The sequence below is a fragment of the Arvicanthis niloticus genome, chromosome 13 (genome assembly GCF_011762505.2).
Source record: "Arvicanthis niloticus isolate mArvNil1 chromosome 13, mArvNil1.pat.X, whole genome shotgun sequence".
In the NCBI taxonomy this organism is placed as follows: domain Eukaryota; kingdom Metazoa; phylum Chordata; class Mammalia; order Rodentia; family Muridae; genus Arvicanthis; species Arvicanthis niloticus.
This window is the reverse complement of record NC_047670.1, coordinates 1,792,097-1,806,965: the sequence shown is the minus strand read 5'-3', so window position 1 is coordinate 1,806,965 and position 14,869 is coordinate 1,792,097. Positions and strand designations below refer to the sequence as shown.

Genomic DNA, 14,869 nt, shown 5'->3' with positions numbered 1-14,869 from the left:
TGTTCAAGGCCTTTCCCCTCTTTCTTTTCTATTAGTTTCAGAGTGTCCAGTTTTATATGAAGGTCCTTGATCCACTTGGACTTGAGTTTTTTTTACAAAAACACAATTAGAAGGTGTACAATCAATGCAATTTACATTAAAAACTGTGGAAGAAACAAAATTATTTATACCTTGACAGTCAAAAGACCCTTAACACATGTTTGATATCCAAATGCTGCCCCAACCTTATCTCTTGTTATCATAACATCATAGAGAACTGGAGATAATTTACATATATTTCTCTGAAAATGTCCAGAACCAGACTTCCAAATGAAGACTATTTGGGTCAAGCTTCAAGAATGGCATATACAGCTTGATCATGCACTTTTTATCCTGGGAATATATTATTCCTACCCATCGTGTTAATGCTTTTCTTTAAAAACACCAACATGTTGGTAGCCAAAGTACATGGCTTGAACTTGAAAATGAACACTCAGACAGACTTATTATATTAACAGTTGGGCAAGCCGGGCGGTGGTGGCGCACGCCTTTAATCCCAGCACTTGGGAGGCAGAGGCAGGCGGATTTCTGAGTTCGAGGCCAGCCTGGTCTACAAAGTGAGTTCCAGGACAGCCAGGACTACATAGAGAAACCCTGTCTCGAACCCCCCCCAAAAAAAACCCCCAAAAAACAAACAAACAAACAAACAAACAAAAAAACAGTTGGGCAAGCCAAGGATGGGTTAGATTCTGCATGGAGCCTTACCAACCTAAGACAGAAGTGCATTGTTTTGAATAATGCATATTCCATGATGGGTAAGAAAGGCATTCTTGTCAGAATGACCTAAGATATCTCAGTACTGTTAATGAAATAAAAAAGGGGAGAGGCAGAGAGCCTATGGGGCTGCTTGCCAAGAATCTGACATGGGCCAAGGACAAGGAAATGGTCTGTTTGGCAGGAATATGGCATTGGCCAAGGACAAGGAAGTAGGCTTCAGGCAGGAATCTGACATTAGGCTAAAACAAAGCAGTAATTTCAGGCAAGAATCTATATTTTAGACTAGAACAAGGCAGTAGGCTTCAGACATGAAAATGACTTCGGGCTAGGACAGGGTAATAGGCTCAGATATTTTGGTCATCCTGATAAGCTCTTAGAAACAGTGATGACAGGAGTGTTCACATAAATTGGTTTAATGCCTTGCTTTTTTCGACTATTTGTGTTTATTGTCTTGCTTGTTCCTTGACTATTTGCATCTATTGTATTGCTAGACCCTCAACCAAGAACTGACCTTAATACATGCATGTAATTAAAATGGTATAAAAGCAAAAAGGAGGAGGGTAGATGAGAATAGGGGATATTAAGGAGGGGAAATGGGCAAAGGAGATGACATCTATATTTCAAATAAATAAAATATAAAATAAAAATTTAAAAAAGAAAGACCAGTATGCAAATACATTTGGGGAAAAAAACAGAATAGGGAAAAATATTTTCAGCAATAAATGATCTTCAATGGTAATCATGATCCCTGACCTTAAGCTGTATTACAAAGCAATAGTGATAAAAATTGCATGGTAATGCTACAAATACAGGGAGGTAGATCAATGGAATAGAATTGAAGGCCCAGAAATGAACACAGACACCTATGGTCACTTGATCTTTGACAAAGGAGCTAAAACTGTCCAGTGGAAAAAAGACAACATTTTCAACAAATGGTGCTGGCTCAACTGGTGGTCAGCATGTAGAAGAATGCAAATCAATCAATTCTTGTCTCTTTGTACACAGCTCAAGTCCAAGTGGATCACGAAACTCCACATAAAACCAGACACACTGAAACTGATAGAAGAGAAAGTGGGGAAGAGCCTTGAACACATAGACTAAGGGAAAACCCTCTGAACAGAACAAAAAATGGCTTATGTTCTAAGATCAGCAAATGGACCTCATAAAATTGCAAAGCTCTGGTGAGGGAAAAGACACTGTCAATAGGGAAAAAAAAACAGCAACCGGGAAAAAGTCTTTTCCAATCCTACATTTGATAGAGGGCAAATATTGAAAATAGACAATAAACTCAAGAAGCTAGACTCCAGAGAAACGAAGAACCTTATTAAAAATAGAGCACAAAGCTAAACAAAAAATTCTCAACTGAGGAATATCAAATTCCTGAGAAGGACCTAAAGAAATGTTCAACATCCTGAGTCATCACTGAAATTCAAATCAAAACAAACCTGAAATTCCACATCACACCATTCAAAATGGCTAAGGTCAAAAGCTCAGGTGAGAGCAGATGCTGGTGAGGATGTGAGGAAAGAAGGACACTCCTCCATTGTTTGTGGTATTGCAAGCTGGTAAAAAAACACTCTTGAAATAAGTCTGGTAATTCCTCATAAAATTGGAAATAGCATTACCTGAGGACCCAGCTATACCTCTCCTTGGCATATACCCCAAATATTCTCCAACACATAACAAGGATACATGCTACACTGTGTTCATGGCAGCCTTTTGTATAAGAGCCAGAAGCTGGAAAGAACCCCGATGTCCCTCAACAAAGGAATGGATACAGAAAATGCGGTACATCTCCACAATGGAATACTACTCAGCTATTAAAAACAATGACTTCATGAAATTTCTAGGCAAATAGATGGAACTAGAAAATAACATCAGAGTGAGATAACCCAGTCACAAAAGAAAACACATATGTGCCCACTGATAAGTGGATATTAACCCAAAAGCTTGGAATACCCAAGGTACAATTCATAGACCACATAAGGCTCAAGAAGAAGGAAGACCAAAATGTGAATGTTTCAGTCCTTCTTAGAAGGGAGAACAAAATTCTCACAGGAGGAAATAGTGAGACAAAATGTGGAACAGGAACTGAATGAAAGGCCATCTAGACATTGCCCCTCCTGGGGAATCTATCCCATATACAATTACTAAACCCAGATAATATTGCAAATGCAAAGAAGTGCTTGCTGACAGGAGCCTGATATAGCTGTCTCCTGAGAGGCTCTGCCAGAGCCTGACAAATACAAAGATGGATGCTCTCAGCCAACCATTGGACTGAGCACAGGATCACCAATGGAGGAGTTAGCGAAAGGACTCAAGGAGCTAAAAGGGTTTACATCCCCATAGGAAGAACAACCATATCAACCAAGCAGACACCCCCAGAACTCCCAGGGACTAGACCACTGACCAAAGAGTACACATGGAGGGACACATGGTTCCAGCTGCATATGTAGCAGAGTATTGTTGAAGGCATAAGATAGCATTGTTAAAGGCTTGATGTCCCCAGGGTGGGGGAATGCCAGAGTGATTAAGTGGAAGTGAGTGCATGGTTGGGGAAGCACCCTTATAGAAACAGGGGGCGGCAGGATGGAATAGAGGATTTTCAGATAGGAAACTGGGAAAGGAGATAACATTTGAAATGTAAATATATAAAATATTTGATCAAAAAATGACTGCTCAGCTACCCCAACTCCTTCTCACTTTTACTATCTCTCTTCCTCTTTCTTCCCATCTCCCAATGGAAAAAAGAGAAACCATCTTCAACAAATGGTGATGGTTAAAAAAAAGTTTCTGGAAAGAGTTATTGTTAATCCCATGACCTTTATCAGACAGCTTGAGTCCAAACTACAGCTGTAAACATTTCAATTAATATTGTTTGTGCTTTTGATTCTTTTTCTGTATTTGTGTCAATGTGACAAGATAATTAACCTGAAATGTTGTTCCATATGATATGGGAGTACTTCTCATAATGTCTTGGAAATGGTGTATGTTATAATTTTAAAACATAATTTCTCAGTTGGTCTGCTGAGTCATAATGTATTTAATTGACATTGGATGATCTGCACAGAAACATGAAGCTAGGTATAGTTTAATAAGCTCTGTCTAACTTAAGATATAGATTGGGATCTCTATATTAATATTTCTTGCTTAATTAGCCATTAATTGGTTTGGAAAGTATCTGGGATCAGCAATTCAAGTGAATTAATATTTTCTCTGACTCATTGTTTCAGAGTTAAATGTTCTAAAGATTGACTATTTTCATTAGTCCCAGTTTAGGCAGAGCCTCATCATAATGATTGTGTGTGAGAAAACCTCTGCTCACTTTGGACTGGCAGAAAACACTGAGTTGCAAATATGGATATGGGCTACATGTTACATTCAAAAGCATGTTCCATATACCTTCTTCTCTCTTAAGCCTTACATTGTAAATAGTATATCATCTTTCAAAGTGGTACCATTATCTGTTGAAAAGGGTTTCAACACATAATTATTTTAATATATTTGAGACTCAAAGCATATTTTTGCTAAACAACCTCTCAGGACCGAAGCAAATTTCTAAAATAAAAGAATGATGTGTTGTGCTACATAGCACAGGTTAGAATACTTAATTTGTTTTCAGTCCTGTTGCACTTTGGCCTCGAGGGAGACAGATACTTGTGGTAGAGAGACAGAAGTCAAGCAAAGCATGGCTGTAACATAGTACATAAAAAAGAACACAGCAAGGATACACAGTCTTATTCACTGAGCTATTGTACTCCATTCTTCATGACTATTGGTATAGTCCTTGTTCAGGTAAGCTATATACTGAGCAGCTTGTATTTAAATATTTAGGAACATACAGATAAGTACAAGCATGTGTGTGTGTGTGTGCGTGTGTGTGTGTGTGTGTGTGTGTGTGTGTGCATCAGAAAAAGAGAGAAACTTAAAGAAGCAAAGAGAAACCATGAATTTTGAAATGAAGAAAGAAATTATGTAATTATTAGTTTCAGAAACTATAAAAAAACAGTAAGTTTCAGAAAGTGCTAAAATAATTTGCAGAACATATCTCTTTCTGTATACTCAGGTGAAGTGAGAATGTAATTAGGATATTTTAAAACCCAGACTTCTACAAGGTTAGATGGCATAACACCTCAAACAAAGTGGAGCCTGTGGTTTCTAAGCCCAGATCTAAAGCTATGGTGTCATCCAGTGAATCTTACCCATTGACAAAAAAGAAAAGAAAGACAGAGAGGGGGAGACAGAGAGAGAGAGAGAGAGAGAGAGAGAGAGAGAGAGAGAGAGAGAGAGAGAGAGAGAGAGAGAGAGAGAAGAGGAGAGAAGAGAGAGAAAAACCCCAACAACACACAAGGGCTATGCAGTGTCACTAATCCTGATTTTCACAAATAGAACTAACTTAAGGTCACTAGAAAAGATCAAAAAAGAAGGGTGTGGAAACTGTTTCTATATCAAAGCTATAACCTCACATGCCAGTTCAGATAGTTATCAGAATTCTGGATCTATTAAGTGACAGTGTTCTTACCTCTCCTATGACAGTTCTGGTAATTAACTGGAGTCCTTTACTTTTGGCGGTAAGAGTAGATCAGACACAGGGAGATGATTCTATCCTTGATAAATGCTCACCTTTACATCCCAGCAGTAGGATCAACAGCAGGACACTGTGAGGGATGTGGGTCCAGGAATCTAGGAGACGCATGGTTTTGGTTAAGAACCCTGATGTCCTCAGAATCTGTTCTCATAAGATCCCAGGTTCTTATATGCAGATAAAGGAAGTGCTGCAGCTTACAAAGGTCATGTCAACATTGTGTGAAAAACAGGAACCATCCTACTTATTTTGAAATAGATAAATAGTGTTGCATGTGGCTACAAAGAACAAGTTCTTATTTATCATTTGTTTTTAAAGGAACTCAGATGCATAGCATAATCCTTTCTCCTTCTCTTGAACCAGATCTGGATCCATGTCCTCTCAAGGATATTGTCTTGGTAACACACTAGTTAGAATCCAGTACAAAGGAATATTTCCCAGATATCTAATACCCTAGATATTGTTAATTTATTCTGTATACTTCCCCAGTGTCACATAAAGTTCTCAGTTGGGCCCATTATAATATTTATAAGAGCAGCTCAGTGCTGGAGTAAACCAGCTGTTCTCTTGGAATGATACTTTGCATATTATTTACTGATATCTGGCTAAATGTAGTCTAAGTGACATTTAGGATTCTTTTGCCTACACATGCACAGTAAAAGATATTATAATTAATATTATTTGCCAACTTCTCACAGATGAAGCAATTCTCCAGAGACATCTGTTATTAATTGTTTAAGTTAGACTACCACTTAGCCCATCTGTGAGAGATTGTCTTTTGTTAATGGATTTGGGAATTCTCATTGTAATTTTGTGCAAAATGTAGTCCTACATGGGAGATCTTGAAATGTCAAATGGAGAGTCAGTTGTGTACTAACATACATAATTAATACATTGCTCAACATACATAATTATGTATGTATGTTGTGTACATACATACATAATTAATTCATTGCTCTCAGCTATTGTCTATGATACAGTGGAGCACCCAGCTTCAAGATCTTGCCATCCCGAAGTCTCTGCAGTGATAAACTGTAAATTAGAATTGTAAGTACAATAAACTCTTGATATCTTAAGTTGCCTTTGCCAGGGTATTCAATAATCTCATTTTTATTTCCTCTAGAGAGCATATGGGAACATTTTATTTAGTATAGGCTTAATGAAGTATGAAAGTGTGTAGCATACTGCAAAGAAAATTGAAGAGACTGCTTCTTTTTTCCTCTTTTTAAAATTTATTTATTGAATATTTTATTTGCATTTCAGATGTTATCCCCTTTCAACATTTCTTCCCATAGAAACCACCATCCTATTCCTCATCCAGCTGCTTCTATAAATATGTGCCCACACCCAACCATCACTTCCACCTCCCAACCCTCTTGTCTCAAGAAGCACTCTCCTTGGCTCTGGGAAGACTGCTTTTTGAGACAAGAAGGACACACTGACAGAATGAAGTCAGAGAATGTTCTAGATAGAAAGAAGATATTTCTATTTGTACACTATTCAAATGGAAACTAGAGAAAGAGAAGTGTAAGTGCCCTCCCCAATCTCAGATATATGTGTAGGAAAAAAAAAAGCAGAAGACCTAACGTCTCAAGACCCATTTTCTTTCTACTAATTCAGTTTTAAGAACTGCTTGCTTTGGTATTTCAGTGTGGGCAAATGATAATCTTGACTTCAAACACAGTTGAAAACAGGAACCTCAATTGAGGATATTTCTACTTCATGCAGGCCCATGGCAGGCATAGCCAGAACTAGAAAAATATGACAAAAACCGTGAAGCCAGCACATCTGTTTGACAAAGTCCAGCAAACCTGAGCCAAATGATGATTTAGCCATTATGATGTCTTTCACCATGTGCTTCTGAACTATAAGTGTTTCATTTGTGCTAAGGTAAAATGCTGCTAGTTGAATATAAAGATTTCTGCTGTGGATATGTCTCTGAAATCAATTTTCATGCTATAATTTTTTGGGGAATTTTGTTTGTATTGTATTAAATTTATGCAGTAAATTGAACATACCTTACATCTGAATGATGATGATACTAATAAAATGCACCTAAGAAACATTTATTTACTTCTTTATTTATTTAGGTTTTTATTGTTGCTCATTTATGAAATACATTTAGTTTATTGAACAGAAAAATACTATGGGGGTTGGGTGGTTTTCTCAGCACTTATTCTTCATGACAGTGACCTGAGTTAAGATCCCAATACCCAAACTGGGAAAATACTAACTACTTAATACTCCAGATCCAAGGGATCTGACACTCTTTTCTCTGTTGTGTCATTTATATACATGTGGAAGACAGTCAATCACAGACACACAAATAAATACATGAAAATATTGATAAACTTGTTTTATAGTGCTTATGATTAATAAGCAACTAGAACAAAACAAGTTGACTTATATGTACAATAACAATACATTGTTTCTTTAGAAACCTGCTACTTTGTCAGAGAGAGAGATACTTTTAACCATTAAAACTATTTTTTCAATGTTGAAACATCAGCATACTCCAAGCCAATCTGTTCAATTTTGATAGAGCAGCTCTTTTTTACATATATACATAATTTATTTATTATTATTATTTTTATTGTATATTTTATTTACATTTCAGATGCCACCTCCTTTCCCCATTCCCCACCCCAGAAAACCTCTATCCCATGCCCCATTTTTCTTTTTGCTTTTCTCTACTTTTTAAAACTGTTAATCAAAGGATTTATAAGTTTGGTAATGCTCAATCAGAAGTGTAACCTAATACCCAGCCTAGATATATCAACTACCTTTGACTGGTGAAGACATGTGAACAACTGCCTCCATATCCACCCCTCTCTTTCTCTCTCTTTCTCTCTCTCATCACCTAGCTTCTCCTCTCCTTCTTCTCCTCCTCTCCTTACTCCTTCTCTTCCTGTTGGTACCCCTCTCACTTTAGCTCCTCCTACACATCACCCTTTCTGTTAAAATAAAGCTTTTCTCTCGAGATACAATTAAAGCATAATTATGCCAATTTGTACCATTGAGGTAAAAGTTAGTCCCAATACCCAGTCCATCATCTTGTTGACTAACCAAAACCTCTGTCATCTCTCCCAACTAAAACACTTAATTCTGGACCTGGCTTTTTTCTTGGCTTTAGAATGAATGTCAGCTGAAAACCATCCACTCAAATCTTTTCTCTCAAAGTGAATAGCCAGGATTGGCTATGGGACTATAGATAGAGCAGCTCTTGTTGCCCATCCCTTTTTATATTATTGGCAATGGTGACAGGTGAGGGGTACACTGTAAATGTTAACAAGTGATTTCTTTCATCTAGGTTTTGATTATAAAAGCGTAGTTTTCACTTATGTGATGGTTTCGTTTGTTGGTATCTCTCTGTGTCTCATTTTATCAGTGTTGTTACCTGTGTTCTGATTTTATTAATTACACATCTATTTATATTGTTGTTTCTCTAGAAAATAATGGACATTCTCCTATTTTTGTATTCTAAGAATTTATTATATTATATGTTGAGTTTCTTCAGTTTTTGTTTGGGGACATTCTGTGGACAAGGTTTTAGTTTTGATCTTTGAAGCTTTCTTTTCATTTCTTGACATATCCATTTTCTGGCTGTTTTATTGTTTGAGTGTTTGATACTTAAGTTATTGATATAGTGAACACATTGGCTTTGACTGTTTAAAAGATTATTTAATATATTATTTACCCTGTGTCTTAGTTACCTTCCACTGTCAGTATGACAAGCCAAAAGTCATCTTAGGGAACATCAGCTGAGTACATGCCCCGATGAGAATGGCTGGTTGCTATGTTTTTGAGACATAATGTTGATAAATGATTGATATAAAATGAATTTTATATGTAGGATGGCAGTATCCCTAAGCAAGTGTGCCTGGTCTGTATAAGAATGCTAAGTGAGCATGAGACAGTAACAAAGCAACAATGACCAGGAAAGAATATTTCTATTTTATTTAGGGTTTTACTGCTGTGAATAGATACCATGACCAAGGCAACTGTTGTAAGGACAACATTTAATTGGAGATGGTTTACATGTTCCCAGGTTCAGTCTATTATCACCAAAGTGCAACATGGTTGTATACAGGCAGGCATAATATGTGAGAAGTTGAGTTCTACATCTTTATCTGAATGCTGTTAGGAGAAGAATGGCTTTCAGACAGGTAGAATGAGAGTATTAAAGATACTACTCCAACAAGGTCACACCTTCTAATAGTGCCACTCCTTGCATTAAACACACACACAAACCATCACAGTTTCCCTCCTGGATTTTGCCTTCAGTTTCTTGGCATTAATTTATATCCTAAGCTTCTGCAATGATGGATTGTATCTGGCAGTATCAGAAAAATAATTCATTTTCTGAGTTGCTTCTATATAGAATATTTAATCACAGCAACAAAAAAGCAAGTTAGAACAAAAAATTATACTGCAGAAGTAATTTTGTTCTTGCAAAGATCATAGAAATATAGTCTTTGGAGGAATGTAAAAGATATCAATACTTTAGATGGCAAAAGCCATCAGAAGCTGTACACAGAGCTTAATTAGTTACTCTGTTAAGATGTAGAAACTGGGAATTCTGAGAGTTTGTGCATTAGTGAAAATTGAGCTCATAAGTTTTCAGTGGGGAATTGACTTCATGAAAAATTAAGCTAGAGTTCTTTGTGTGCTATTTTTGTTTAAACCCTTCTTTATTTTCTCATCTAAGATAAAATTAAAGAGGCAGAGCTGATTTCCTCAATAATGGTTCTGTTGGATACTTATAACTGATGATTCATGAAGGTCTGAAACAAACAGCTGTATAAGTAGGGCGTAAATAACAGGTCTATGGTTTGCTGAGAGAAATAGCAATAGTCTCAGATGATAGTCAAGTGTTTAAACAAATGTAGGAAATGTCAGAAAAATACCACCATTAAAGATCTGACCCTTACTCTGCATTCCACTGGATGCTCAGGAAGGTGCCCCACTGATACTACAACATTCAGCTAAACATTGAATTTATGGAAGGAAGAGCCAAAGTGATATCTTGTTCCAGGAAGCAACTTTATACAGAAACTGCTAAAATGGTCCTCCAAGTGTGGAAGGGTCAATCCAAATCTAGAAGCCAAAATTCTGAATATGATCCTTGGTACACTTCTTTTTTTTCTTGGTATACTTCTTGAAGCTACAACATGTATAGATATCTAAGCTATAAATCATCTATCTTGGAGAGCTGCATATAGTGAGTGGAAGGAGAGAGAATGAGAGATGGTGAAAGAGAGACAGAGCCCAAGAGAAGAGGAGAAGAGAGGACAGAAAAGATAAGAGAGGAGGAGAAAAGGACAAGAGAACTTGCAAAGATATATACATTAAGTCCTTTAAAACTGAAGCCCCATATGTCTGAGGCAGAGCTCTAGGATTTGGGGTTTGCATTGCTGGGTTTCAATTTTGCTTTATTTCACTCTTTTCCCACTTTGTCCCTTTTCCCCTCTTTTTACATGGGAATGTGTATTCTGTGAAGTTGTCTTTTAAAAGATAACATTTATATTTTAACGTTAGAAGATGGCACAGTCAAAAGATTTTTGTTGTTTGTTTTTGAGTATCAGAAGGGACTGTAGGAGTGAAACTCGTCTAGTTTGTTGAACTCATTTCTTTAGGGCTAATGAAATGCAACAACAATCACCCCCAGAAGCTTTATTTTTCTTTTTTCCTGGCACTGTTTATAATTATTTTAGTGAGAATATTTCTCATAAACTTCAATGTATGAACACTGAATGCCTTGCTGTAGTAATATTTGTGGCCTGGTAGGAGGGAATATGTTGCTGAAGATGGGGTAATTTTAGGCTATACTGGGGAATATTGGAGTTTTACTTATATTTATTCACTTATTTGGTTGCCATCATACCCTTGTCTTTTGAATTCTTTTCTCCCATGCTGAGTTTCAAAGTGAGATGATAAACTTGTGTTTTTCAGAATTCCCTATCACTGGGTAAACTCATAAAATATTCCCATTTTTAAGGTTTAAATATTAATCATGATAACCAAATACCTAGGAACAAATACATTTAAATCATGATTATGTAGCCATGTGTTTAAAGAAAGCATTAGAAGATATCTGCTATAGTCACCAAGTATAATTTCTGATTTCTTTGCTAACTAACTCTTCACATGACCTCTATCCAAGATGTTCTATACTCATGGATGGTGGTATACAAGCATATTCCATACAGAAGACTCCCAATATATGAGCTTTCATGTCCTAGAAGAAAGCTGTCATGAAGTCTTCTTGTGCCCATCAGTAAGTAGAGAGCAGTGTCTGTCAATACCCTCTCAAACAGCAGTGTGCTTCCCAGTTTTATTGGACTGAGCATTTCCTTATCAAAGAAATGCAACTTCAGTGCTTTTGAAGAGCAGAATGAAATATTTTCTGTCTAAACTCTATAAACTTATGATAAGACCTCTTCCTTATATGATTGAGGGAAGAAAGTTTAAAGTCAATTATAAGTTTTCTTCACTGTGATTACATTTCTCCCTGATGGAGTGTATACAATCAAGGGAAGAGGACACCTGAAGAATACACTTATGTTCAGAAACACTTGAGAACTTTGTATTGCTCCATCCCTGCAGGGCAGAATGCAGCCACCTCTGCCCTCACTGTTATCAGTAACAGAAGAGTCCAGAGCAAAGAAAATCACAGAGTGAATGTGGCTTGCTAACTAGACCTGTCTAGAAGAGCAGAATGATTAGAGGCCAAAGAACGTGAGAAAAGAAGAGAAAGACTGGGGGTTGTGGGGATAGAAAGGGACATATGGTGAGAAAGTCTGATAGATGATAGTGCACAAAGATATTGTAGGCAAAAGAGGGAGCATAGCTGAAATATCAGGGTTATAAGGAAATTGAGTAGCTGACAGGAAGGAAGCCCAGCTCACTTGGAGAGTTTTAGAACAGAAAAACAGATAAAAAACCTGAGAAGAGCTAGGGTGCTAACCTTAACTTTGAAATGTTCTAAAGGTACTTGTAATGTTGAGGGAGCCCGGAGGCCATCCTGTTCTTTATTAAGCTAGTAGGTACCACAGACAACAATCTCTTCTTTCTACCCCTAATAAGGGAAATGTCTACTTTTAGAAAAAGGGAAGTGCCTTCAGAATTTCTTGAGGTATGCTAGCTTTTCTGTATCCACCAGAATTTGGAAAATGGAGATTCCTTTGAGTCTAAATCAACATTGTCAAAAAAGTGCAGAAAGACAGGAGGCCAGGGTTGAAGTCCAAGGACCATTGGCCAGATTTGGTGACCAGGATATTTCTAGTGAGCAGTTTTGTGGAGTGGATATTAGGGTGCATCAACATGTGACCTTGGGCCTGGAGTCCTGGTGATACCACATGGTCAGGATGCCACCTAAGAAGAATTTTATACTTCTTTCCCTTCCACCTGCTCCTGCAGAATATTCTGATGGAGGGAGTAATCAGGGAGTGATCTGAATTGACCGAATTTAGATTCTGAGATTAGGCCCAGCTTCATGGCTCTGGGGGTCTCTGATGTCAAATATGCAGGTCACAGACAAAGATACAGGGTCGATATGCTCAGTGAGGACTGTGGTTAGGAAGGAATTCTGGAGAAATATGAATGATAACTAGCAGATTTCCAGGAAGAATAACTAAGGCTTATTCAAAGAATATGCCCTGCAAATGCTTTCAACTTTAGTCTGGTTTTACTTGAGTTCTTCTAAATGTTGTGGTCTTAGATAAATCTGAGATTCACAACTTTTTCCTTTCACCTCTTGTTAGGAATCCCCCTGCCTGTATACTTCATTCCCATGGAATAAGTTCAAACTTATTATAATAAGTATAATAATATAATTATAATAATATAATTATAATTATTATTATATAATTATAATAATAATTACAATAAGTTCAAACTTATTAGAGTTATGAACAGCAAATGCTTGAGAATGAAACTGATGAAGAAGTGGAATGGCATGAAAACCAAGGTTAAGTGAGGAAACTAGTAACCCTGAGGGCAAAGGTGGCTGCAGTCTGCCCTGCAGAGAGGATAAAGTATAGGGTCCTCAGGCTTTACTGAACATGATTGTGTTCCTCAGATGCCCTTGATGAGTTAGACTTCCCCAGGATGAAAAGTAATTATGATGGAGAAAATTCTCACTTTGACTTTAAGCTTTTTTCAAAACAATTCATTTTGCATTTCTCTGAATGGAATACATACTAGAATGCTTTTATTTTCTTTCCAAGGCCATTGGTTTTGTATTTACCTCCATATAATTTTCCCCATTGGCCAATGACTAAGAACCTCTTAAGTCTTCATTCCCAGCTGTTTGGATATTTATTTTATGTGTACAGGATGTAAAACAGGGTGAGTCATAACTGAGGCTGTTTGCCAGATGAGCATTTCCAGATGTGGTAGATGCCATCAGTTCAGGGCCTGCTAGGTAAGGCCTAATATTATCTTTCACAGTTTAGATATAGAGACTTAGGAGACTGAAGTATGTGTTGTGACACTGACAATATGGTAGGGGAGATACAGGTTGAGTCCTACAATCTTTTTTGAAATCATAAAATTATCAGCTAGTTGCAAAATATCTATCATATTTTGAATCCCTAAAACTTGTTTCTAGTTGTGGTGTGGCTCAGCCCTAGCACATACCTTTTTTTTTTTTTTCTTTTTTTTTTAATTAGATATTTTATTTACACTTCAGATGCCATCCCCTTTCCCCATTCCCTCCCCCCCTTAGAAAACCCAGATCCCATGCCCCATTTTCCTTTTCGCATTTATACATTTTTTTAAAATAATGTTAATCATAAGCGTTATAAGTTTGGAACTGTTCAATCAGAGGTGTAACCCACTGACCGACCTAGATATAACAACTAACTTTGACTGGTGGAGATACATGAATATCTGCCTCCCTGTCTCCCCCCTCTTTCTCTCTTTCATCACCTAGCTTCTCCTATCCTTCTTCTCCTCCTCTTCTTACTCCTTTTCTTCCTCTCAGTACTCCTCCTACCTTAGCTCCTCCTACACATCGCCCTTCCTGTTAAAATGAAACTTTTCTCTCAAAATACAATTAGAGCATAATTATGCAAATTTGTACCAGTGAGGTACAAGATAGTCCTAATACCCAGTCCATCATTTTGTTGACTAACCAGCACCTCTGTCATCTATCCTAACTAAAACATTTAGTTCTGAACCTGGCTTTAGAATGAATGTCAGCTGATGACCATCCACTCAAATCTTTTCTCTTACGGTAAATAGCTATAAGTTTTCAACCCCGTCAGAAATCCAGAATGACTGAGTTAACTATAATTGTGGGAAGCACAAAGCATAGCTTCTAAAACTTAGCCAATTTATAGAGACCTCTGAACACCTGAAAAGCCCCTATACTACCGAACGTTGGAGCATCAAATCTTCAGCCTTCTGGCCCAGAATCATCTGACAGACCTTGGTGATGCAGGATTATTAAGGACTGATTACTCTGTCTAGGCAGATATAATCAGTCGACTATTCTGCATGTGTGTCCTTTTCTGGACAGTAATT

The 14,869-nt window shown here is 37.2% G+C and overlaps 1 protein-coding gene across 1 annotated transcript in view; it reads right to left on the bottom strand.

The window, feature by feature from the left end:
- The window catches only part of LOC117718802 (collagen alpha-1(XIV) chain-like), an 84,399-nt gene extending 78,866 nt beyond the window's left edge, over window positions 1–5,533 (bottom strand). The window contains exon 1 of the mRNA XM_076911204.1: window positions 5,380–5,533. Within this exon, the coding sequence (XP_076767319.1) occupies window positions 5,380–5,452 (73 nt within the window). The 5' untranslated portion in view covers window positions 5,453–5,533. The remainder of the gene's footprint in view (window positions 1–5,379) is intronic.
- Window positions 5,534–14,869: the final 9,336 nt, after the last annotated feature.